General features: G+C 39.1%; 1 protein-coding gene and 1 pseudogene across 1 annotated transcript in view; one reads left to right on the forward strand and one right to left on the reverse strand.

Annotated features, from left to right (window-relative positions):
- Positions 1–479: 479 nt before the first annotated feature.
- On the forward strand, positions 480–1,529 carry LOC102841453 (annotated as a pseudogene).
- Positions 1,530–7,970: 6,441 nt separating this feature from the next.
- Positions 7,971–23,592, reverse strand: part of CLIC4 (chloride intracellular channel 4) — a 103,285-nt gene continuing 87,663 nt past the window's right edge. Inside the window, exons 4-6 of the mRNA XM_006862286.1 lie at positions 18,336–18,442; positions 9,015–9,196; positions 7,971–8,152 (exon numbers count right to left, since the gene is read on the reverse strand). Of these exons, the coding sequence (XP_006862348.1) occupies positions 7,988–8,152; positions 9,015–9,196; positions 18,336–18,442 (454 nt within the window). The 3' untranslated portion in view covers positions 7,971–7,987. The remainder of the gene's footprint in view (positions 8,153–9,014; positions 9,197–18,335; positions 18,443–23,592) is intronic.

Consider the following 23,592-nt stretch of genomic DNA (forward strand, 5'->3'; position numbering starts at 1 on the left):
ATGTAATGAAACAAGCTATATGAATGGTTGAATGTGAAGCTGATGATGTGCCCTGTAAACTTTCACACAATCCAAAATAAAAACATTTAATAAAAATAAATAAAAAGTTAAAAAAAAAAAAAAGATGGAAGAAATACAGTTACTTTACCAAAAAGAAATAGTCAGTGTTCAACCATTTCAAGAGAAAGTCAATGATAATGAAGCAAGAAGTACAAGGTGCACTGAAGACCCTGGAAACAAGGCTCTGGGAACTGATGGAATACAAACTGAAATCTTTCAACAAACTGATGCACCACTGGAGGCACTCACTCATCTCTGCCAACTCATTGGAAGAGATATTTGTATCCATTTCAGAGGTGGCCCAATGGAATGAGAAAATCACAGGACAAAATCATTACTATTACATGAGAGTAAAATTTTGCTAAAGATACCTCAAAAATAAATGCAACAGGTGTACAGCACCGAGAACTAGGACCCGGATGGGGGACGTGCAGAGGAGAGGGGAACAATCCTGGACCGTAACTTAGCAACCACTTTGAGGAGTTACCAGCCTTCATTTCAACCAAGATCAGAGCGCTTTTTGCTGTGCCATGGAGTCAGGTATGCGCATCTACAATGTGGCACCACTGGTGATGGGGCATCTAGACTATGAGCAGGTGGCCAGCATGGGCCTGGTGGAGATGCTGCACTGCTCCAACCTGCCGGCTCTGGTGGGCGGTGGCAGCAGCCCCAAGTTCTCAGAGATCTCCGCAGTGCTGATCTGGGATGATGCCCAGGAAGGCAATGACTTCAAGGACAAGCCTGGGCTGGCTGTGCATATGCCCCACGACAGGATTGTGTTAGTGCTGAGGGACCCCATCTATGTGTACTCCTTCCATGACAATCCCCAAAAGTTGTTTGACACTCAGGACAACCCCAAAGGGCTCTGTAACCTCTGCCCCAGCCTGGAGAAGCAACTGCTAGTGTTCCCTGGACACAGTGTGGGAATCTGCAGCTTGTGAGCACCAAGCCTGGATCATCTGCTCCATCAATGCACATCAGAGTGACGTTGCCTGTGTGTCGCTGAACCAGCCAGGCAATGTAGTGGCCTCAGACTCCCAGAAAGGCACCCTTAAGTCACCTTTTTGACACACAGTCCAAGGAGAAACTGGTGGATCTGCACCGAGGCACTGACCCTGCCTTTTACCGCCTTAACCTCAGCCAGGACTTTCCTCTGAGCCTCCAGTGATAAGGGCACTGTCTACATCTTCGCTCTCAAGGACACCTACCTTAACTATCGCTCTGCACTGGTTCCTGTGGGCAAGCTGGGGTCTTATGATTGGACAGTATGTAGATTCCCAATGGAGCCTGCATCTGCACCTTCGGTAGCAATACTTCCAAGAATGTCAACTCTATCATTGCCATCTATGTAGATGGGCCCTTCCACAAATGTCTTCACTCCTGATGGAAACTGCAACAGGGAGGCATTCAACATGTACCTTGACATCTACAAAGGTGATGCCTTTGGAGGACCCTGGGGGCTGTGCTAGTGGTCTGCATTGACAAGTTGCAGAACTGAGCCCTTGGGGAAGAAGTGTTGGGGACACCACAATAAGCAAACATTAATTGGGGGATGGGGGGTGTCTTAACTTTCCACTTGGTGTTAAGTGCCATTGAGTCGATTCCAACCCATAGGGAACCTGTATAGGGTTTCCTAGGAGCAGCTCTCAGTAAAGCTGTATCTAAGTAAACCGTTCACTCACTCCCCACGCCCCTCCAAATGGTACCAGTACCTCAACAGGGAACTGCCAGCAATTCAAGACAGATTCAAACAGGGACATGGAATAAGGGGTATCATTGCTGACATCAGATGGGTCTTGGCTGAAAACAGAGAATACCAGAAAGATGTTTACCTATGCTTTATTGACTATGCAAACGCTTTCTACTATGTGGACAATTATGTACAACATTGTGAAAAATAAGTATTCTTGAACACTTTATTGTGCTCACGAGGAAGCTGTACATAGACCAAGAAAGAGGATGTCATTTGATCAGAACATGGGAACACTGTATGGTTTAAAGTCAGGAAAGGTGTGCACCAGGGTTGCATTCTTTCACCATACTAACTCAATCTACATGCTGAGCAAATAATCCGAAAACCCAGATTATATGAAGAGCATGGCATTGGGACTGGAGGAAGGCTCACTAAAACCCTGCGATATACAGAAGATACAACCAGGCTTGCTGACAACCAAGAGGACTTGAAAGTACAGTCATCATGCTCCTCACAAGCCAGACTGACCAGACTTCCTCTCTCGTACCTTGGATATATTATCAGGTGGGACCAGTCCCTGAAGGACATCATGCTAGATAAAGTGGAGGGTCATTGAAAAAGAGGAAGACTCCCGAGATGGATTGCCACAGTGGCATAAGCGCTTAACAATTTTAAGGATGACGTAGGACCGGGTAGTGTTTCATTCTGTTGCACAGGTCGCTGTGAGTTCCAATCCACTCGATGGCACCTAACAATGATGGCAGCTCTAGAGTTCTGGTGTGGCGCTGTAGGATAAGCACTGGACTGCTAGCCACAGGTTGGCTATTCTAATCCACAAGCCTCTCCTCAGAAACATAATACAGTGCCACTATGAGTTGGAATCAACTCGAAGGCATTGACACTATTTTGCATTCCCAACAGCCATATATGAGGGTTCCAAGTTCTCCACATTCTTGCCAACATTTACTGTTCATCTTATTGATTACTGTTTTCTTACATAGTGGGTGGGAAGTTAGAGCTCATTCTACTTTGATTTGCATTTTCCTCATGGTTCATGATGAACTTATTTTTATATGCTTACTCATTTGTTCAAGAAATGTTTAAACCCTTGGCCTACTTTTCTTCAATTGGGTGTTTTGTTGAGTGGACTTTTATATATCCTAGACACTAGTTCTTTATCCACAACCCCTTTTTAAACTATTTCCATCATCGCTCCAATAAAACCCTCATGCCCAGTTGCAGTCAATCCCTCCTCCCACCCTCAGGCAACCAAGCTGCTTTCCGTTTGGGGCAGACTCCTCCCTCTAATAAAAATTTTCTCTTATTATTGAGAAATTATGGATGATTTCTACTTTTCAGAAACCTTAAGCTTAGCTTCAAGCATGCCAAGTACAGCTCTGCAGTTAAGCAAATGTTCTGCAGGAAAACCACTCGTGTTTGGGGTGCCTCAAGTTTCCAGTGTACACTATATCCCAAAGCATTAATTGTCTTTACTCTAGTAGAACGCCTCTGCATGGGCCAACTCCAACCACCAATGGTGGTGGCCGTGTGCCGTGGAGTTGGTTACGAATCATAGTGACTCTTGTACAGGGTTTCTGAGGCTATAAATCTTTACGGGAGCAGAACGCCTCATCTTTCTCCTGGGGAACAGCTGGCAGTTTCCAAATGCTGACCTTGCGGTTCACAGCCTGATTTGTAACCACTATGCTACCAGAGCTCCTTCCAACCACCAGTATGGCCCCAAAATTAAGCAAATGCATTCCAGGGAGAAAAGAACCAGAGTAGCAATCGACCTCTGAAATTACAATTTGTCTAGCCTTTATTGCTCCCAGAGTTCTCTGGTATTTTGAGACGTTCTAATCCAGTTAATCCAGTCTTTTCGGAGTCCTAGTGTGGCGCTGTGGGAGTCCTAGTGTGACTGCAAAGTTTGAACTGCAAGGCTGGCAGTTCAAGCTCACCAGCTGCTCCTCGGAAACCCTGTCCAGGGTCTCTGTGGGTCAGAACCGTCAACGGCACATAACAACAACAATCCAGTCTTTTCAGGTTGTTGCAGCAAAAGCGTTATATGTTGCTGTGACCAACTATATCCTTCACATCAATTATTATAAGCTTTTAATAAGCCTCGGAATCTTGTTAGATAACTGCTTTTCCCCCACATCTTCTACCCACAGATACACCTTAGCTATTTGGGGTCGAATGCCTCCAATGGGAATTTTTAGACTCCTTTTTGTTCTAATTTCCTTGTAAATTATAATTAAATCTTTTAATGCACTTTTTCTTAGAATGGGTAGTATGTTCATGTTATATATTTTTAATGACTCAAGCAAGTATATTTTTAATCTTTCACCCCTTTTCCTTGTCACCCACTTGTCCTGCCCCAGAAGTAACCCATTTCTGTCCGTAACATTGGTAATATTAGTCAGTAGTAATATGTCAATTATGTTCCTCAATCATGTATTCAGCAAGTCTCTTTTTAAAAGATTTGTTGGTTATTTGGGATTTTTTCCTCTGCAAATAGCAACAGTTTGTCACTTTGTAGCCATTCCTTACATTTAGTCTTATTGCATTGGTTGTTGTTAAGTGTCCTCAAGTCAGTTCTATTCACAGCAACCCTGTCTAGGATTTCTAAGAAACGACTGTTGGGTTTGAACTACCATCCTTGCGATTCAAACCACATTTGGTCAGGGTATCTCTAATAAAGAACAGTGGAGAGTAGAAGAACGGGAGCTGTAATAGAGAGTAAACCAACCTTACTCTTGACTTTAACGAGAAGTCTTTTGTTCATCTTCATGTACAACATTTGCTACAGACTCTTGATGACGTCTTTAAACTTGTTAAAACAAAGTTACCTCTGGTCCCGTTGAAAGCGTTTATTAAATTCTTTTCTGTACTTACTGAGATGATCATATGAATCACCTCCTTTAATCTTTTAAATATGTTTAGTCCTCCATTTGCAGGGGGGGAAAAATTAGTCTCAAAACACTTTTAGCCCAAGTCGTTATTTATTTTCATCAAGGGGGGAAAAAAGAATCCTTTATCATAGAGAAAATATACTTTATTTTTTTAATACAATAGCTGCCACCAATATACTGGTGTAGGATGTTCCAGAAAGAGAAAAGAAAATATGAAGCATTCGACAATAAGCTTTTGTGTGCCTTTTCAAGTAACTCTAAATCAAATACTCTAGTTCTCATCAACAGTATAACTCGGGGAGTTGAGAATTTTATCCACTGATAAAAATGTGATTTTTTTAATTTTTAGATTCCAACCTTGATCATTTTTAAGAGTGGATTTAAAAAAGGGGGGGGCATTATTGAATGTTTCCCTCTTTTTTAATCAATTACTGATTAAAGTCTATGTAAGAAAATGATTAAGCATTAAACTTAATGAAATGTGTAACAAAACATACCTGAAAAAATACATATCTATTTTCTCTCATTTTACTTTAGCATTTTCTAAATTGATTTTTTTTGTAAACAGAAATAAAAGCTATCCACATGCAATGGTAGATTCAAAACTCAATAGAAGTAAAAATGTCGAATTCTCAAATTGATCAACTTAGTGTAAGAATAAATGTACAGATTGCTCAAGGATTTAGCTATCATAAAAGCCAAGGCTACCAAAATATAAGATCTTATTTGAATGCTATCACAAGTTAACAGTACTAATTAAAGAAGATAGCAGAATTATATAAAAAATTCCATCAACATTAACAAAAGGTAGGGAGATTATGTGAACTGAAAGAGTATAGAGTTTTTCCTTAGATAATAGTGCAGTCTACATTCAGACTACAATCTCCTCACTCAAATGGAGAAAGAAGGCTTCAGACACTTGAAGGCAAACTGATTGGGTAATTATAGAATCCATATCCGATGACTATGATCTTCCCACAAATACATGGCGATATAAAAACAAGATGCAAGGACATCCTTTTTCCCAGACTTTGTCCATATGCCAATCTCAATTTCAACTATCTCCCCTGATAATAAACTCTTTCTTCAGATAAAAATAATTACATCGTAGTCAAAATCACAGTCAAGCAAAGAGTGACATCTACCACCTATGCCTCCCTTGAACATCCAGCTAGAAAGAAGTACACTTACAGAATACTCTTAAAAATAATTAAGAGAACAATATCCAAAGTGAAAATAAACCTCCCAATTGTGTTTCAGAATGTGTTTTTCACCACTGTATTTTGAGGAATGTAGCCCTTTCCACTACGAAGTCCACTATTCATGGGGAAGGACAGCCCTGCTCTTAAATCCTTGTCACACTGTGAGGCCACAAGGCTCCATGTCACCTGAATGCCAAGTCAGCACTCCATTCAAGTGAGTGAACAGTGATGCTCTGGCCTCTGTACTGGGGCACACATGCTACGCTCACTCACAGACATGACTGCAATGTAACTCCTCAGTAATCAGCTTGATACACCTGACCACACTTCTTGCGGAGACCAGATCAATCCTTCCAACATTTCACTACAAACACATAGGTGTCAGAAACTTGGGACTGGCAATAAGGAGTTCTAAGAAAAGACAAAGGAATCACCTTGAATCAAATGGATAGAACATGGAGCTTTTCTTATCTTTCTAGACCAAGCAAATTACTAATAGGTTTAAATATGCAGTAATGCTTAGAAAAGTCAAACTACCTCCATAAAGTCAGTGCTTACTACATGTTATCATATAAAAGGGCTAAATATTGCAATTTTATAAACAATATACTTCAAATTTCCAGAAACAGCCTGTGGGAATTAGCACTTCTTAAACAAGTATAAAAATTTACCAAAAATGTATTATAATCACAACCAGTCTTTGGAGTAATATTTAGAAAATCTATTTTAAAAATAAAATGAATAAATACATAGAAATTTTTGTTTATTTTCACCAAGTTTGACATCCCCTATTAGAACACAAAGAATCCCTGTTTTAGGACATCGGATTTAAATAAACAGACAAGAATTATGTAGAGTGCTATTCCTCAATATAGCTGTAGATATAAGTTAACTCATAGACATGTAATAACTAAGATTAGACACAATTATAGAAAATACATCCACATTACAACTACAGTTCAATCCACAGGGAGTAAAGAGCCCTCTACCCAAAGTCTAACATTAAGTAAGGATGGAATGGAAAAGTTGGTGATCTCTGTGACTTCCCTTATATTTCATAAAGGATGGATAATGCATTCTTTAGATTAGCTATCTACATTAAATACACTTTAGGAACAAAACTTTACTTGATATTTTGACAAACCCACCCTTAGGTTAATTTAAGTGTTAATTTGTACACTATTAATCACTGCACTGCTATAGATAAATCAACTAAATACTAGCTTTTGTAGTGATGCTCCAAATCTACAAACAGCAAAGGTCTATGCTTACCTAAAAAAGGAACTTTAACAATTAAAACAAAATATGAAAAAAACAATAATGTTCCAAATAAATGGCACTAGGTAAAACACGAAGAGCAAACAATAGGCTGAGAGTGACCATATCAGATGCCTGTGGGCTTTTCTCCAAACGATAAAATGCTTAGGGGAAGGTCTTGAGCACTTAGAGCTCAAGTGTTAGAAATGGTATGAAGGATAGGTGCTTTCAGGCAAAAATAAAAATCCAACTACAAAGTAAGATAGCATAAACTGTAGTGAGTGTCGTAAAAGGCTCTCTTCTCTGTGGTACTATTTGTTAGTACATATCCAGGACAGACTAAATTGAAACAGAGTATGTCTGATACAGTAGCAATCCTTTCATATACTCTTACAAAATATGATAAGATTCCAAAGATACATAAATAGTCCTTGTACTAGGCATTATGCACCAGTTTGGGGCTGACTAATGAAATTATGGCTACTATTTTTAACAGTTAAACACTGCACCTCAAAAATCCTGCCATCTGTACACAGTGAATGGACCCAACAGTGAGGGATCCAGAATGACAATAAACTCCCTCTAAACTGAAAAGTTGGTGACGGAGTGTCTCCAAATTAGAGCAGAGAGGAGGCTATGGGTAGGGAAGGTAGGCAGGTCAAGAGAATTTTAAAATAATACTGCTTAGGAGTGTATACTTTCAGATAGCTACTATACCTTGTCTATCCCTTTATCCTAAATCTTGAATTAACTGCACATTCATGTAAATTAGAGTTTCTACTTTAAAGGAAGAGGAGCAGTCTGTTAGGAAAGCAAGTTCTGTTAAGGGAAGATGTGAAGACATGGCTCTCATAAATGCCACTCTACTTGGTAAGTCTTTTGGCTACGTCACTATACGCTATCTCAACCTCCTTGTCACTAGGGCAGGTATTGGTGAACTCATCCCTACTGTTAGCATTAGTTAAGTATCTCCAGATGCCAGTCATTTCTTTCGGGATATCAAAGTTGCGATATTTTTTGGTCACCACCTAAAATAAAAAGAGATAAAAAGTTAACAGACTTACTTCCCATCTCTACGGTTTTAGAGCAAATTACTAATTCTGGAAATCTCTGAGAATTGCTTCTATTTGAAAAGGTGCCTGTCACCTTCATTCTGATTTAATGACCAGGACTGCACACCAGGGATTCAAAAATGTGACAGTGATTACAGATGCCTTCCCTGGACACCCACACAGACAGCTAAGTGTAATCACTGGAACACACATTATTTTAGACCTCTGTTTTTCTTACAATAGACATAATTGCACAACTAGTATTCATTATTATTCTATTTAGCAATGTGTTTACCACAGAATCTCATGTAATAAATGTGCAGTCTTTTTTTTTTTGCCTTGAATAGAAAAGGCTGGGTTATCGTAGAACAGAATATGACAAAGTAAGTCAGTGTATCAAATTCCATTGCAAAATTATCTGCTACATCTTTATATTTTTATGCAGTCATGAAAAAAATAATTCCATTTCTTCATATACCTCAATCTGCCAGACATAATTTTCTACTTAATTAACTTAGGGTGTCTCAAATAGTATCTAATCATCATTAAGTTATATTATTTAAAGATTCCTGGTCAAATATTCTAGAGTCCTGTGGTATAAGCAGTTAAGCACTCAGCTGTCGACAGAAAGGTTGGTGGTTTGAACACACACAGTAGCTCGGTGGAAGATAGACCCGGCAAGCTGCTCCCTGACAGAACCCAGCCGAGCTGTTGGCACCTAACATTCGTCAAACATCAGCTAATGAGAGAGATTTAAGCACAAATGAAGCATGATCTTAGTAACCAGAATACTAGGTCTAATGGCAACTTGAAAGCACATCTAACACAACAGGCCTACCTTGACAATGTGCAGTTTGGGCAGCAGGTTGCAATCGGCTAATGTCATTTCATTGCCATCCAGAAATTTACGTGTAGAAAACTTAATGTCCTCCATACTATTCTCATCAATTTCATCAGGGAGGGGAGAATTCAGATATTCATCCAGTTTCTGCAGTGTTTTCAAGAGACCTCTCTCCAATGCTGAAAGAAAGGGGAATGCTGTTAAGAAAGAAACTGAGACCTCAACATAGAAGCATGATTTTTTTTTTTTCATTCAAAATTGTTTACCAAATGCTTACGTGAACACTAGCCATTATAAACCAAACAGAACAACAGTTTCAGAGAGTGGTCATCTGTAAAATCTTACTAATTGATAAGTGTCCCATACAGGAGCTTACCCATTCGGCCAGCAGTTTATTCTGAAACTGGGATAATGGGTGAAAAGAAGCAAATCTTTTAAAGCAGAGACAGAGATTCTTGTCCTTAATGTTAATCTTGCGCCGCACCAGGAATATTTAGATTTAGCAAGGATGTGGTAAGAAACTCCAGTAAGAAGAGCCAAATAGAACACTTGTAGTCAGAGGGTTTCTTTTTGGAGTTTTTGCACTATCCTGTAATACAAAAAGGAGTCCTGGTGTAGCACTGAAGGATAGTGCGCTGGACCTCAAGGTTGGTTTGAACTGCAAGGTTGGTAGTGCAAACTCACCAGCACTCCTTGGAAACCCTACATAGGATTGCTATGTGTCAGAACTGACTTGAAGGCATTTAACAACAACAAAAATAATACAAAAAGGGACTCCTGATGGGGCTCTATAGGATAAGCACTGGACTGCGAGCCATAAGGTCTGTGTTCCAGGTGCCCCTTGGAAACCCAATACAAGGTCGCTATGAGTTGGAACCGACTTAACAACAATAGAAACCAAGCCAAAGAAAAGCTCAGAGAAAACAAAGGTTAGATTAGAGTGGTTCTGTTTACAATGCTGAAGTGAGGGTTCCTTTAGGCAAACAGATTTTGATACTACATGGTTAAAATTCAGAGAGAAATGAAACAAAGTTACCACTGTGTGTCTAGAAAGTTAAACCTTTAGTGACCCTTGTTGTTGTCGTTGTTAAGTACCCTGGAGTTGGTTCCGTCTCATAGCCACCCCGTACAGGGTTTCCCAGGCTGTAAATCTTTATGGGAGCAGAAAGCTTCATCTTTCTCCCGCGGAAAGGCTGGTAGTTTCGAACTGCCGACCTTGAGGTTAGCAGCCCAATTTGTAACTACTACGCTACCAGAAGAAATGGAAATGTCATTAGAAAGAAACAACCAATATGGAATAAAAACAGGTAGATCTCTTTACCTTCCTAATCCACCTTCACCCCCACCTCCAGAATGTATTAACTCAAACTGATAACTAATTATTCTTGTTAGTACTATTGAGTCAGTTCCGACACAAAGCAACCCTATATGGGCTGATTTCCAAGGAAAGGCTGGTGGGTTTGAACTACCAACCTTGTGGTTAGGAGTTCAGTGATTATTCAACAGCGGCACACCAAGACTTGACCATTAAAAAAAGTTGAATCTGTGAGGTGACAATCCATATAGTTACACATCTGAATAAAGTAATACTGCTGGGTCCTTTAAGGTGTCCTGGTGGCATTGTGGGTTATGCATTGGGCTGCTAACTGCAAAGTCAGCAGTTTGAACCACCAGTCACTCGAAGGAGAAAGAGCAGGACTTATGCTCCTGTGAAGATTTACAGACTCAAAAACGCTAATATATAGGGCCGCTATAAAACAGAATCAGCTCCATGGCAATGGGTGGGCTTGGCTGGGCCCTTTAACAAAAAAGATAATGCTTCACTTGTTTGCTGTTTTGACTCATAGCAACCCCATGTATAATAGAAAGAAACACTGCCCAGTCCTGCGCCATTCTTACAATTCCTATAATTTGAGCCCATTATTGATTACAGACACTGTGTTAATTGGTCTTGTTGAGGGTCTTCCTCTTTTTTTTTTGCTGACCCTCTGTGTATCTGGAAAGCATGATGTCCTTCTCCAGGGACTGGTAATGGCTAATAACATGCACAAAATATGTGCAATAAAGTCACATCCTTTTGTGGCTTGTTTAAATTTTCTTCAGCTTCAACTTGTGCCAGCATGTGAACAATTGATGACCTGTTCCAATCAGTACCAGGCCTTTCTACAGATGCAGTCCATTTGATTCCTGTGTATTCCATTCAGTGAGGTCCATATATATAGTCGCCATTTATGTTGTTGGAAAAAAAGGTATTCCCAAATTTATAAATTGTTGGTCTTACAAAATTCTGTTATGTCTGTGATCTCTAGTGTCACTTCTATCACCAAGGTCCTATTTTCCAGCTACTTTGTTACCAACTTTCACATTCCAATCACCAGTAATTATCAATGCATCTTGACTGCATGTTTGATCAATTTCAGACTGCAAAAGTTACTGATAATCTTCAATTTTTTCATCTTTGGCATTAGGGACTGGTATATAAATTTGAGTAATACTCCTATTAACTAGTCTTCCTTGTAGGCATGAGGATATTAGCTTGTCACTGACAATACTGTACTTCAGGATAGATCGTGAAATAGTCTTTTTGGAGAATGAATGTGATGCCATTCCTCTTCAACTTGTCATCTGACATTAGTATTACGTGGTGGTTGTTGTTGTTAAGTGTCATTGTGTTGCTCCCACCCTGTATAAGGTTTCTGAGGAACAGCTAGTGAGCTTGAACCACCAACCTTGCTGTTCAAACCGACTTTGCAGTCCAGCGCATAACTGTACAAATCAAAATGACTACTACCAGTCCATTTCATCTCACTAACACAAAGGCTTATCAATCTTCAAGGGTTCCGTTTTATTTCTGGCAACTTTCCGTTTTCTTTGATTCATTATTTCGTACATCCCATGTTTCCATTGCTGATGGGTGTCTGCAGAGGTATCTTCTCATTTTGAGTCACTCCACGTCAGCAAATGAAGCTCCCGACGGCAGCTCTTCCTGAGCTGTGTTTTCAGAGTTAGCCTCTGGCACTGTATCAGACAGTGTTCCACTGCTAGCTAGGAGGTCCTCACGGACCAAGTGTTTTTCAGAAGATCAGGTTCTTCTTCCCAACCTTAGTCTGCAGGTCCCACTGAAACCTGTAAACCATGGCCTAATGGGATCGGAAATAGTGGTGGCATAGCTTCTAGTATCACAGCACCCCACCAAGCAGCACAGTATGACAAGACTGAGTGGTGGTGGAAGGAAGAGCAGAAAACAGGAAGAAGAAATTCTGTTTCTGCTCCTGCCCTAGACTTCCCAACCTTGTAAAGTTCAGATTTGCCAGCTCCAGCAATCACTGAAATCAACCAACGAAATCAACCAACAGAACCTATCTACCTAACTGCATACCTATCTGTCTGTCTGTATTTATCCTACTACTCTGTTTATATGGAGAATCTTGACTAATACACATTTTAAAAATGTAAAGAATAGGTAATGTTTAGTGGCATCGAGCCAGTTCAGGCTCCAGCTCATACCAACCCTGTATAGGGTGTCTGAGAAGCAGCCAGTGGGTTTGAGATCTTGACTTTGTGATTCAAACCAACCTTGTGGTCTAGTGCGTTATCCTACAGTGCCACACTGGGACTCCATGCTTAGAGATACGAAAAATTGCCATTTGATAATAAAGTTGTGCAAACAAACCATTACAAAGGCACATGAAGTTGGCTGCTCTGGTGTGGTGCTGTAGAAGCCCAACCACTCCCCATAAACTACACACAGCTTTGCTGTGACTTGGAACCTACTCTATGGCACTTAAGAATGAAATAAAGAAAGTATCGAGAGTAACCACTAGGAGGCAGTAGAGGCCATCAAAGGAACACCTAGTCTTGTAATGAAATAGCACTATTATTCTCTAAACTGCTGCTGTAGTAATGTTGATGTCTCTAAGCTATTTCAAAAGCTCTCCAAAGACAGAACGAACAAAAATACTACAGAGGTTGTGCAATCATTTTTAAACTGTGGAAATAAAAAATATTTTTTGCCTATTTTAAGGATGATTACACACAACACCAGGGCTGGTATGTGGGGAAACAAATACATTCCCTTGAGTGAAAACATAAACTGGTGTAGGCTTTTGAAGAACAATATGGCAAAACAGGGCAAACTTTTAAATGCTCCAACTTTGTGACCTTCTTCATAACTTCCAGGAATTTAGCATAAAGGCATCACTGGAAGAATGATCTGCTGTGTAAAAAGATATCCATCAACATGAGAATGATTTGTAAAAAATCTTTACTAGAGAATATTAAATAGCATTTAAAAAATAAAATTTAAGGAAAAAAATGTATATCTACATTTTTATATGGAAGGATTTCTATCACTAAGTTAAAAAAAAAAAAGCCAACTGCAAAATGTAAATACGTATTAACTGCCATCAAGTGGGTTCCGACTCATAGTGACCCTGTATAGGGTTTTCCAAGGAGCAGCTGGTGGGTTTGAATTGCTGACCTTATAGTTTGCAATCCAGTGCTTACAGAGTTACATAGAAAAAAAGGGGAGTGAGAAGTACATACTAAACTGTTGAGAAAGAGAGGTTATATAATGGGACTAAGGAAGGACAATGAAATTTTATTAAACTTAACTTCTATACTACTTTTAACTTTCTAAATAAACATACTTTCCTATATAATTTACATAATTTCAATGTATAAAATTCAAATAAAAACCATTAAAACAAAGAGGGTATCTGTTGCTGAAAAACAATACAATTCACAATGAAAACAACAAAGACCGTTTACAAATATGAACACTTACATAGATAAAACTGTATTTCAAAGCTACTGGGGTGGTGCTGTAGGATAAGCCCTGGATTGTTAACCACAAGGTCAGCAGTTCAAATCCATCAGTTGCTCCTCAGAAACCCTATACAAAGTCGCTATGAGTTGAAACAAACTCAACAGCACGTAAGAGCAGCAGCAACCAGCTTTAATAAAGGTGACCTTTATTAAATCATTTTTTAAGGTCAGGTTACATATCAGAGGAAAATGGGGCGAGGTAATGAGTATTTTTAAAGACTATTAATTATACTAGAATGATCAAACATCCTGATTCCAAAGACTTTTCTTTAGAAAAAAGATCTTGAATAAAAAGCAACTAAAATCAGATAATCTGGTAAAACAGAAACAGAAATCTAGATATTATAAAAGCTGTCTCTGAGCATATACTGGCATGTTTTATCACCATTAAATTAAGTGATCTCTTAAAAACAGTATACATACCAACAAACTAATAAATTACATATTAGCTGTAAGTTTAACAAATTGTTTAAATTAATGCAATCACAAAAACTGAGCAAACTCAGATTTTAGGCCCTATCAAAATCATACCCAAAAAAGGATTTATCCATTAATTTCTCCTTCAAATATTTCAAAATATTCTAAAACCTTTTATTCGCTATCAACTTGGACAATTTACCTAATAATCAAATAGTTTATTTTCTTTCTTTTATTCTATCTATACAGCTATCTATTTATCACCAGGGTTTCTCTCTGTTTTATTCTTTAAATCTTGTTTACTTTGTACACCAATCTAAACATTGGTCCTTTTGTTTCACTTTCACTGGCCTAAAACTACATTGGATTTTGTAAAATACTTAAAAGGCTAATATATCAAAGATTCACCTACTCAGAATTGCCACATAAAATGATAAATAATCTTTATATACTTGCTTATTGTTTGTTTGGGTGGGTATTTGAGGGAATAAGTAGACAGATCACTAATTTCCCAGGCTTATAAATTGCATTTAATTGCACTAAATAGACAGATAAGAGGCCTGAAGCAAACATACATCAGGGAAGACCCATTAAACTCCAAAGTAATTTAGGATACTGTTATCTAAAGTCTCATATGTCACCAACAGTTCCCTATAGGGGGGAAGTTGCTTGGCAACTGGAATTCTTATTTACCAATAGGTAATTCAATATAAAACCTTCTAAATTGTGCACCGTGTAATCCATTAGGTTGTTTGTTCTTGTTGGTTATAACATTCTGAGGACAGTAAGCGTAGGTGGCTACTTAAGACAATATCAAATTGATAGGAAAAAAACAGAATACAAAGTTATACTTAAATGAGTCACTTTCTCCCTGATGCTCTCGGCCCAACCCCAGTCCCTAAAAGCATTGTTTTTGTTTTTAAAGCAAACACATTTTCTTCCCCTCTCCTTCCCACCAAGTATCAGAAGAAGCTCAACCACCCTTCAGCTCCCAAGGTCAAAGGGAGAAATACAAACATTATGACTTTAATCAATCAAAGAGCTATACATCAAGAGCATTTGGGTATAAAAGGGTAGTCTTATGAAAAGAGCTGTTGGCCTCTCTGAAGGAGAATAAAACAGAGAAGACATTGTGGGAAGGATGGGCCCGCCGTTAACTGTTTGCTTAATGTATAAATTGCTGCAACAGAAACATTAGTTGCGGGGTAGGGTAGAAGCCAATTATTCAGGGAAACTTCTTCCAATCCAAGTGAGCTCCTGGACTGCATGCACAGGCCTGTGAATTAAGGTTTTCCCCTCCCACCGTCACTGTAGGAAAAAAAACATATGATGTGGATATTACCCCAGAAACCAAGAGCAAATTATCAAAACTAAATACTAAATTAATTCTACAATACAGCAATTTAAAAATTTAAGAACCAAAAAAATAAGCTTAAAAATCTACCTACTTGGAAATTAGCCAGTGCTCCCATCTTTAAAACATAACTTACTCTTGCTAAGCACTGAAATATATTCTACCTTTGTTCATTTGTTGCCACAAACCTCTACTAAACATAATCCCATCTAACTGCCAAGGTATCTAAAACAAAGGATTAGAGTGTTTCTCCACATTAGGGGGTTTTGTTACTGTTAATTTTAAGTAAATTCTAATGTTCGTTATTGGAACAGAAAGATGTTTACCTATGCTTTACTGACTACACAAAGGCTTTCGATTGTGTGGATCATGACAAGCTATGAAAAACACTGTGTAGAATGAGTATTCTGGAACACTTATTTGTGCTCATGAGGAACCTACACATAGACCAAGAGGCAGTCATTCAAACAGAACAAGGGAACACTGAATGGTTTAAAATTAACAAAGGTGTGTGGCCAGGGTTGTATTTTTTCACCATACTTATTCAATATGCATGCTGATCAAATAATCCAGGAAAGTGCATTATATGAAGAAAAACATGGCATCAGGATTGAAAGAAGACTCATTAACAACCTGCGCTATGCAGCTGATACAACCTTGCTTGCTGAAAGTGAAGAGGACTTAAAAATACTTACTGATGAAGATCAAAGACCACAGCTTTCAGTACAGATTGCATCTCAATGTAAAGAAAACAAAAATCCTCACCACTAGACCAATAAACAACATCCATTATCAACAGATAAAAGACTGAAGTTGTCAAAGACTTCATTTTACTTGGATCAACCAACAACACTCATAGAAGCAGCAGTCCAGAAATCAAATGATATAGTGCATTAGGCAAATCTGCTGCACAAGACCTCTTTAAAGTGTTCTAGAGCAAAGATGTCAGTTTGAGGGATAAGGTATGCCTGACCCAAGCCATGGTATTCTCATATGAGGTTACTCATATGCATGCGAAAGCTGGACAGTGAATAAGGAAGATAGTAGAAGAATTGATGCATTTGAGTTACAGTGTTGGAGGAGAATACTGAAAGTACCATGGGCTGCCAAAGGAACCAACAGATCTGTGTAGGAAGAAGTACCGCCAGAATGATCCTTAGAGGCCTGGATGGCCAAACTTCGTCTCTCATACTTTAGACATGTTGTCAGAAGGGACCAGTCAATGGAGAAGGATATCACATTTGGTAAGGTGGAGGGTCAGAGAAAAAGAGGAAGACCTCCAACGAGATGGATTGGCACAGCGGCGGAAGCAATTGTGAGGTTGGCCCAGGACCGGACAGTGCTTTGTTCTGTTGTGCTCACAGGGTCACTCTGAGTCAGTACCGACTCAATGGCACCTAACAACAGCAGCAACATATTGAAGCATGGTGGTTCTGTGGGGTAAGCACTGGGCTGCAAACCACATGGTCAGTATTCGAGCTCTCCTTGGGAGAAAGAGGAGGCTTTCTGCACCCACAGAGCTCTACAGCCTCGGAAACCCTCTACAGAGTTTTGAGTCTGAACGGACTCGAATGTCACTCAACAACATTGCTCTTCACACAGCAATCCCTGGAGAGAACAATACGTAACATCCCAAAGTAAAGAAAACGGGAAATTACCAAATGAAGTAAGACTGGTGGCATCAAACAGGCTCTCTATTAAAGAGATTTCACTTCACTCTACCATAAATTTAATAAATGAAATAAGATAATGTCCTTTAGTACATCAGAAAAGGAAATTCCATCTGTACTACCTATGCAATGTTCACCATGAAAATATATCTTAGAACTAAAATCCTAATTAGCATAATGCAGAAAAATGTCTAAGGCTGATAAGTCTAATTACCCTTTTAAGTACATCAAAACCTACTTTATAAGGGTAATTAACACGTGGGTATAAACAACTGGATCAATAAATACCATGATAAATGAAGAAAGGAAAAGTTGCCCAAAATCTCATTTTACTTGGACATTCGTGGAAGCAGTCAAGGAATCAAACAATGTATTGCATTGGGCAAATCTTCTACAACGCATCTCTTTAAAGTTTCAAAATGAAAAGCTGTCACTCTGATGACTATAATGTGCCTGTGACAAGCTATTGTCTTTCAATAGCCTTCTATGAGTGCAAAAGCCGGATAATGAAAAAGGAAGACCAAAGAAGTGGCACATTTGAATTGTGATATTACAAGAAATATTAAGTATATGGTGGACAGCCAAAAGAACAAATCAGTCTTAGAAGAAATATGAGTACACGTCGACTAGATGGCAACTAACAGACCAAAAACCTACACAGACTGATACTTACTTGGCTGTTGACACTCCATAATAAAGAAAAGATTTAGTAATAGTTTACTAAGCTAGATCAATCCTTTCCAACTATCACACCACCATATAGATCCATTAGCTTCTGATGAACCAGTAATTCTTTGCATAACTCCCTTCACAGTAATTTCTCAGAAGAATCTGAGAACAAATTTATTCAATAAACATTTTTTCATGCACCCCCTATAGGGCAGGCACTGTGCCAATCACTGAGGAAATAGCAATTTACAGACTTATCCATGTTTATCATAATATTTATGGAAATGCTCGGGCGCCAAAGTATTAATCAATAATCACTGTCATCAGAAGAGGTTTTGGGGGTTTTTTGCAGCTGTAATTCAACTTTTTAATTTCTATTACCTTCATTCGCCTCTGGTCTTGAATTCTTGATATATGCAGAGAATTTGGCAAAAATGTCCATACCAGCAGTGTTTGATTCTGGGTGTTTTGGTGAAAGCTTTAAGTACCTAAATAGAAAAAGTGACAAGGATTACAGAATTTCCAAAGATGCATTAGCAAAAGTTCTCTGAATCAACAAACCACTGTGCTAGCAGTTACCAAACATTGTTTAACAGTTTATTACTCTAAGAAATGCCATCATCCATTTTCTATGGCATTTTTCATGTGTTCACTCCCTCCACCTTAGGAAACAAAACTCTGTGGGTCTTTTAAATTCACATATTAATATTCTTGGCAACCAAAGGGCGTCTGCGCTCCCCCCCCCACCTCCATCTTATAAATGAGAATACTGGGGGAAAGCATCTACTTGCTCAATGGCGAGCACCAGGCCACCAGGCATCTGAGAATGAGGCCTCAAGGGCAGTAAAATGCTGGGAACTGTCCTATATCAGCACTGTCTGATAAAGCAGACATTGGTGACATGCAGTTTTTAAATTTAAATTCATCACAATTAAATAAAATATGGTCAGTTGCACTAATATAGTTCAAGAATTCAAAAGCACAGCTCCAGAGAACATGCACGGCTCTAGAGCTTGCTCAAAGGGCAATGCCAACGAATCTCTTAGTGTGCCAAGCCCTGTGCAGCAGTCCAGATAACCTGAACACTAGGAAAAGTATCTGAGCTGGCCAGCATCTGATCATCCATAGCAGGTTACAGTCAAAAGTAGCACTTCAAGCCTATATCCACACATTTCCACGAAATTATGATGACAAGAGCTCTACTGTGTGGTTACAAAAGTTGGGTCTTTTTCCTATTTTGAAAACAGACATTTAATAACACACCAAAAACCCACTGCAATCCATTCCAAGTCACTGTGAGTTTTCAGAACAGAGTAGAACTGCCTCACTGGGTTTCTTAGGCTGTAATCTTTATAGAAGCAGACTGCCACATCTTTCTCCCACAGAGTGGCTGGTTCACTCCAACCACCACCCTTCTTTGGTTACCAGCTGAGCACTTTGCCACTGTGACACCCACCAAGGATCCTTTTGTTTGTAACACCAACTCTAAAAGAAAACTTCACATAAGTGTTTTACATATTTGGATTTCAAACACATATACTCAGTGCTGAACATGGTTTTTGAATAAATCCATTTCTTTCTTAAATAGGAAAATGCATGTGAAAAAGCTCAAGTTTCTACTCTTCCTTTCAGCTGGGCCTATATCAGTTCTAGTGAGTCTGAACTAGAGCTCAAGTTCTTAACAGCACTTCAAGGAAGACTGATGAGCTTAAAGGGCCTGCAAATCCTCACTGCAAAATGGGCAGGAAGACAGTGAGGCACGGGAAAGAATATCACAGTGAACTAGGTATTCTGACTTACATTTACTTTAAGAGATGCTGTCTTGCCACAGCTGTTTAAATAAACAATGAAGGCGACATATTTTTAGAAAGTAATTTTGCTCAGTTGTAAACTACTTTTACATTGGTTTATATATTCTTGTTGCATTTCTTCTGTTCACTATTTACAATTTAAGAAGAGCTACAGCTTCACAAAATTGGACATTGATATTGGTAAGGGCAACATAAAGGCGGAATTATAACAGAAGTTAATCCCAGGTCCAATATCCTTGAGTTTCCCCTTCAACTATATAAAAACAACCAAAGCAGCCTCCAGTTGAAAATGTTTTCAGTACTTATAATATAGTACATTCACTGAGTCATTCTGAACTGAAAATAGTGCCAGGAACATAAATACCTCCTCTTCAATAAATCTATGTCTTTCTCTAGCCAAGTTTCCAAAATTATTCTTCTTTTCCTCAACCAATATTTAACTGTCTTTCTCTAATACTTGAAGCAAACCTCATGATTCATACCATTGATCTATTCAATAGATATAGTCATTTGCTCTTATAATTACTATCTACTATGGGAAGCACTGTACTAAATGTTAGGTTGTAATGATGAGCACTTAGAATTACATGTACTCCTTTTAAAAGGTGCTGTCAAGTCGGTTCTGAGTCACAGGAAACCTATGCACAGGAGCACGAAACACTGCCCCGTCCTAGGATCACCACTCTCACAATTACGTTCGAGCTCATTGTCGCTGTCACTCTGTCAATCCATCTCATTAGGGGTCTTCTCTTTTCTGCTGACCCTCCACGTTTCCAGTCATCATGTCATTCTCCAGGACTGGTCCCTTCTAATAGCATGGCCAAAGTACGAGAGACAAAGTCTCTCCATCCGGCCTAAGAAGCATTCTAGCTGCACTTCAACCAACATTGATTTGCTTGTTTTTCTGGTAGTCCATGGTACTTTCAATATTCTTCTCCAACACCATAACTCAAATGCATCAATGCTTCTAGGGTCTTCTTTATTCATTGTCCAACTTTCCCATGCATATAAGACTACTGAAAACACCATAGTTTGGGGCAAGAGCATCTTAATCCTCAAACTAACATCTTTGGTCTTAACACTTTAAAGAGATCTTTACAACATATTTGCCTAATCCAATTTGGCGTCTGAGTTTGTTTTAGTTTTTTTTCAAGGAAGGAAACAGTTCCACTTTAATATTTTCATTATTGTAATTTGCATTTGCCATTTCAACCATGTTTTTACATGTGCAATCCAGCCACGCAAAGCACACATCACATGTTGCACAAACATCGCCACTATCCATTTCCAAATCTTTTTGTTTTTTCTCTCTCTCCTTTCTTCTGAGTTCTTGACTGCTGCTACCCTAAGCACTGATAGTGGATCCAAGCATAATAAAGTCTTTGAAAACTTCAGTCTTTCCTGTCTTTATCATGATGTTATTTATTGGTACAGTTGTGAGGATTCTCGTTTTCTTTACATTGAGGTACAATCCATATTGAACACTATAGTCTTTGATTTTCATCAGTAAGTGGTTCAGGTTCTCTTCGCTTCTAGCAATCAAGGTTGTGTCCTCTGCATATTGCAGGTTGTTAATGAGTCTTCCTCACTGTGGGAAATGCAAGGGACTGCAAGGTCAGTTTGAACCACAAGATTGGAAGTTCAAACCCACCAGCCGCTCCTTTGAAACCCTATACGGGGTCACGATGAGTTAGAACCAACTCCATGGCACTTAACAACAACACAACATGAGTCAGAGCCAACCGACTCGAAAGCCGTTACCAAGAACATCCTTTTATGGTAGATCATAGACATTTTCTCCTTTCTCATATCAATCTAAGTAAGAATAAAGACTGGTAATGCATTAGGCAAAGCTACTGCACAAGACCTCTTCAAAGTGTTGACGAGACAAGAGTCAGTCTGAGGGCTAATGTGCACCTGACCTAAGCCATGGTAGTTTTAATAGCTTCATATACATGTAAAAGTTGGGCATATAATAAGGAAAACTGTAGTAGAACTGATACATTTGAGTAATGGTGTTGGAGGAGAATATTAAAAGTACCATGGACTGTCAAAAGAACAAAACAAACCAATCAGTACTGGAAGTACAGCCAGAATGCTCCTTAGAAGTCACGATGGCCAGATTTCATCTCTCATACTTTGGATCTATTATCAGGACGGACCAGTTCCTGGTCATGCTTGGTAAAGTGGAGGATCAGTGAAAAAAGATGAACACCCCCAAATAGATAGAATGGCACAGTGGCAGCAGCAGTGAGGATGGCCCAGGACCTGGCAGTGTTTCGTTCTGTTGTTCACAGGGTCACTATGAGTTGGTACTGACTTGAAGGCACCTAACGTATTAACCTATAAATTATCTGTAATTATCCTTAAAGTCCTGGTGTGGCACTGTGGGTTAATGTGCCAGAGTGCAAAGTCATTTGAACTGCAAAGTCGGTGATTCAAGCTCACCAGCTGCTCCTTGGAAACCTTAGACAGGGTCGCTATGGGTTGGACTCGACTTGACATCACTTACCAACAACCAACAACATTCTTACAGGTCAGTTTCTGAAATTCCGCTTTCAGTGTCTGTATTTCTCATTGATAAGGGGAAGAAGAAAAAAAGTCTATCATTGTATAGAGTTCTCCTCCAAAATTTAGCTTCCTTCTATCTTCCTTCTCTTCTTTTATGAAACTGTAGGCTTTCTGACAATGCACCATCCAATCGGTTCTGACTCATAGCCACCCTGCTATATAGGGTTTGAGCCTTTAAATCTTTGCAGGAGCAGAAAGCCTCGTCTTTCCTCTGCATCAATCACATAAGCAGGGGGAAATACAGAAAACATTTTCGGCAAAGGAGAATAAAAGAAAGTTCACTTGAAATCTTTAGTTACATAAACCAACAAAAGCTCTTTTCATGAGTCTCTAAATTACAAACAAGTCTAGAGTAGTCAGCTGCCTGCATTTATCTATATTTATGTGATTAAATCAGGAAGTGCTTACATCAAAACCCATTCTCGGAATCACCAAATGCCAAATATATGCTACTGGAAACCCTTGAGTTTAGTCTGCCAGTTTACACAATGCTTCAGCCCTTTTTCCTCATCCTATCCAGAAGCCAGCAGGCTTGCAACCTAAGAGTGAGGTGGATCCACAGTAGTTGTGCTAGGGGGAAAGTGCAGAAAGAAAGGAGTGCATGCAGTGATCCCAGAGACTGTCCTCTCCCCGCTGGTTCTTCAGCAGCAATTTCCCCTGACAGAAGGCATGCAGCTTGGTAAGCATTCCACCAAGAATGAAGGCACTCTCAACACCAGCATGCTGTCCCCTGTATTGTCAATGTCTATAAACAATCACATTCCATCAGAAGTTCAAAGGCCTCACTTACTTTTTCAAGTGATTCATTTTGAAACCATGTCAGCCCCCTTGCTTATCACTGTCAAGTAAACTATCTTTAGCTTCTCTGGCATCCATTCTCTAGGCTTGTGCTAGCTTCCAATTTTGTGCTGATTAAAACACTATCTCAGTTAAAGACTTCCATTTTACCTTTTTCATAACAGTCAAACCCAATGAAATGAGAAGTGGAAAGCAGACAAGGGAAGACAAAGATTTCTGGAGGTCATATCTGCCTGGTTTTGAAACTATCCCTGCTCTACCACTATTAACTCTGAAAACTTGAACAAATTATTTGGATTATTCATGTTTAATGTCTTCAGAAAGTCTCTTGAGGATTAACTGACATGATCTAAACAATAATCTACAAAGCATAATGCATAGCAGCATATAATAAGCATTCAAATGTTAGTTAATAATACAGCAAGGGCATCAGCAGCATCATTCAAGAATAATCCTCT

Source organism: Chrysochloris asiatica, unplaced genomic scaffold (genome assembly GCF_000296735.1).
Source record: "Chrysochloris asiatica unplaced genomic scaffold, ChrAsi1.0 scaffold00047, whole genome shotgun sequence".
In the NCBI taxonomy this organism is placed as follows: Eukaryota; Metazoa; Chordata; class Mammalia; order Afrosoricida; family Chrysochloridae; genus Chrysochloris; species Chrysochloris asiatica.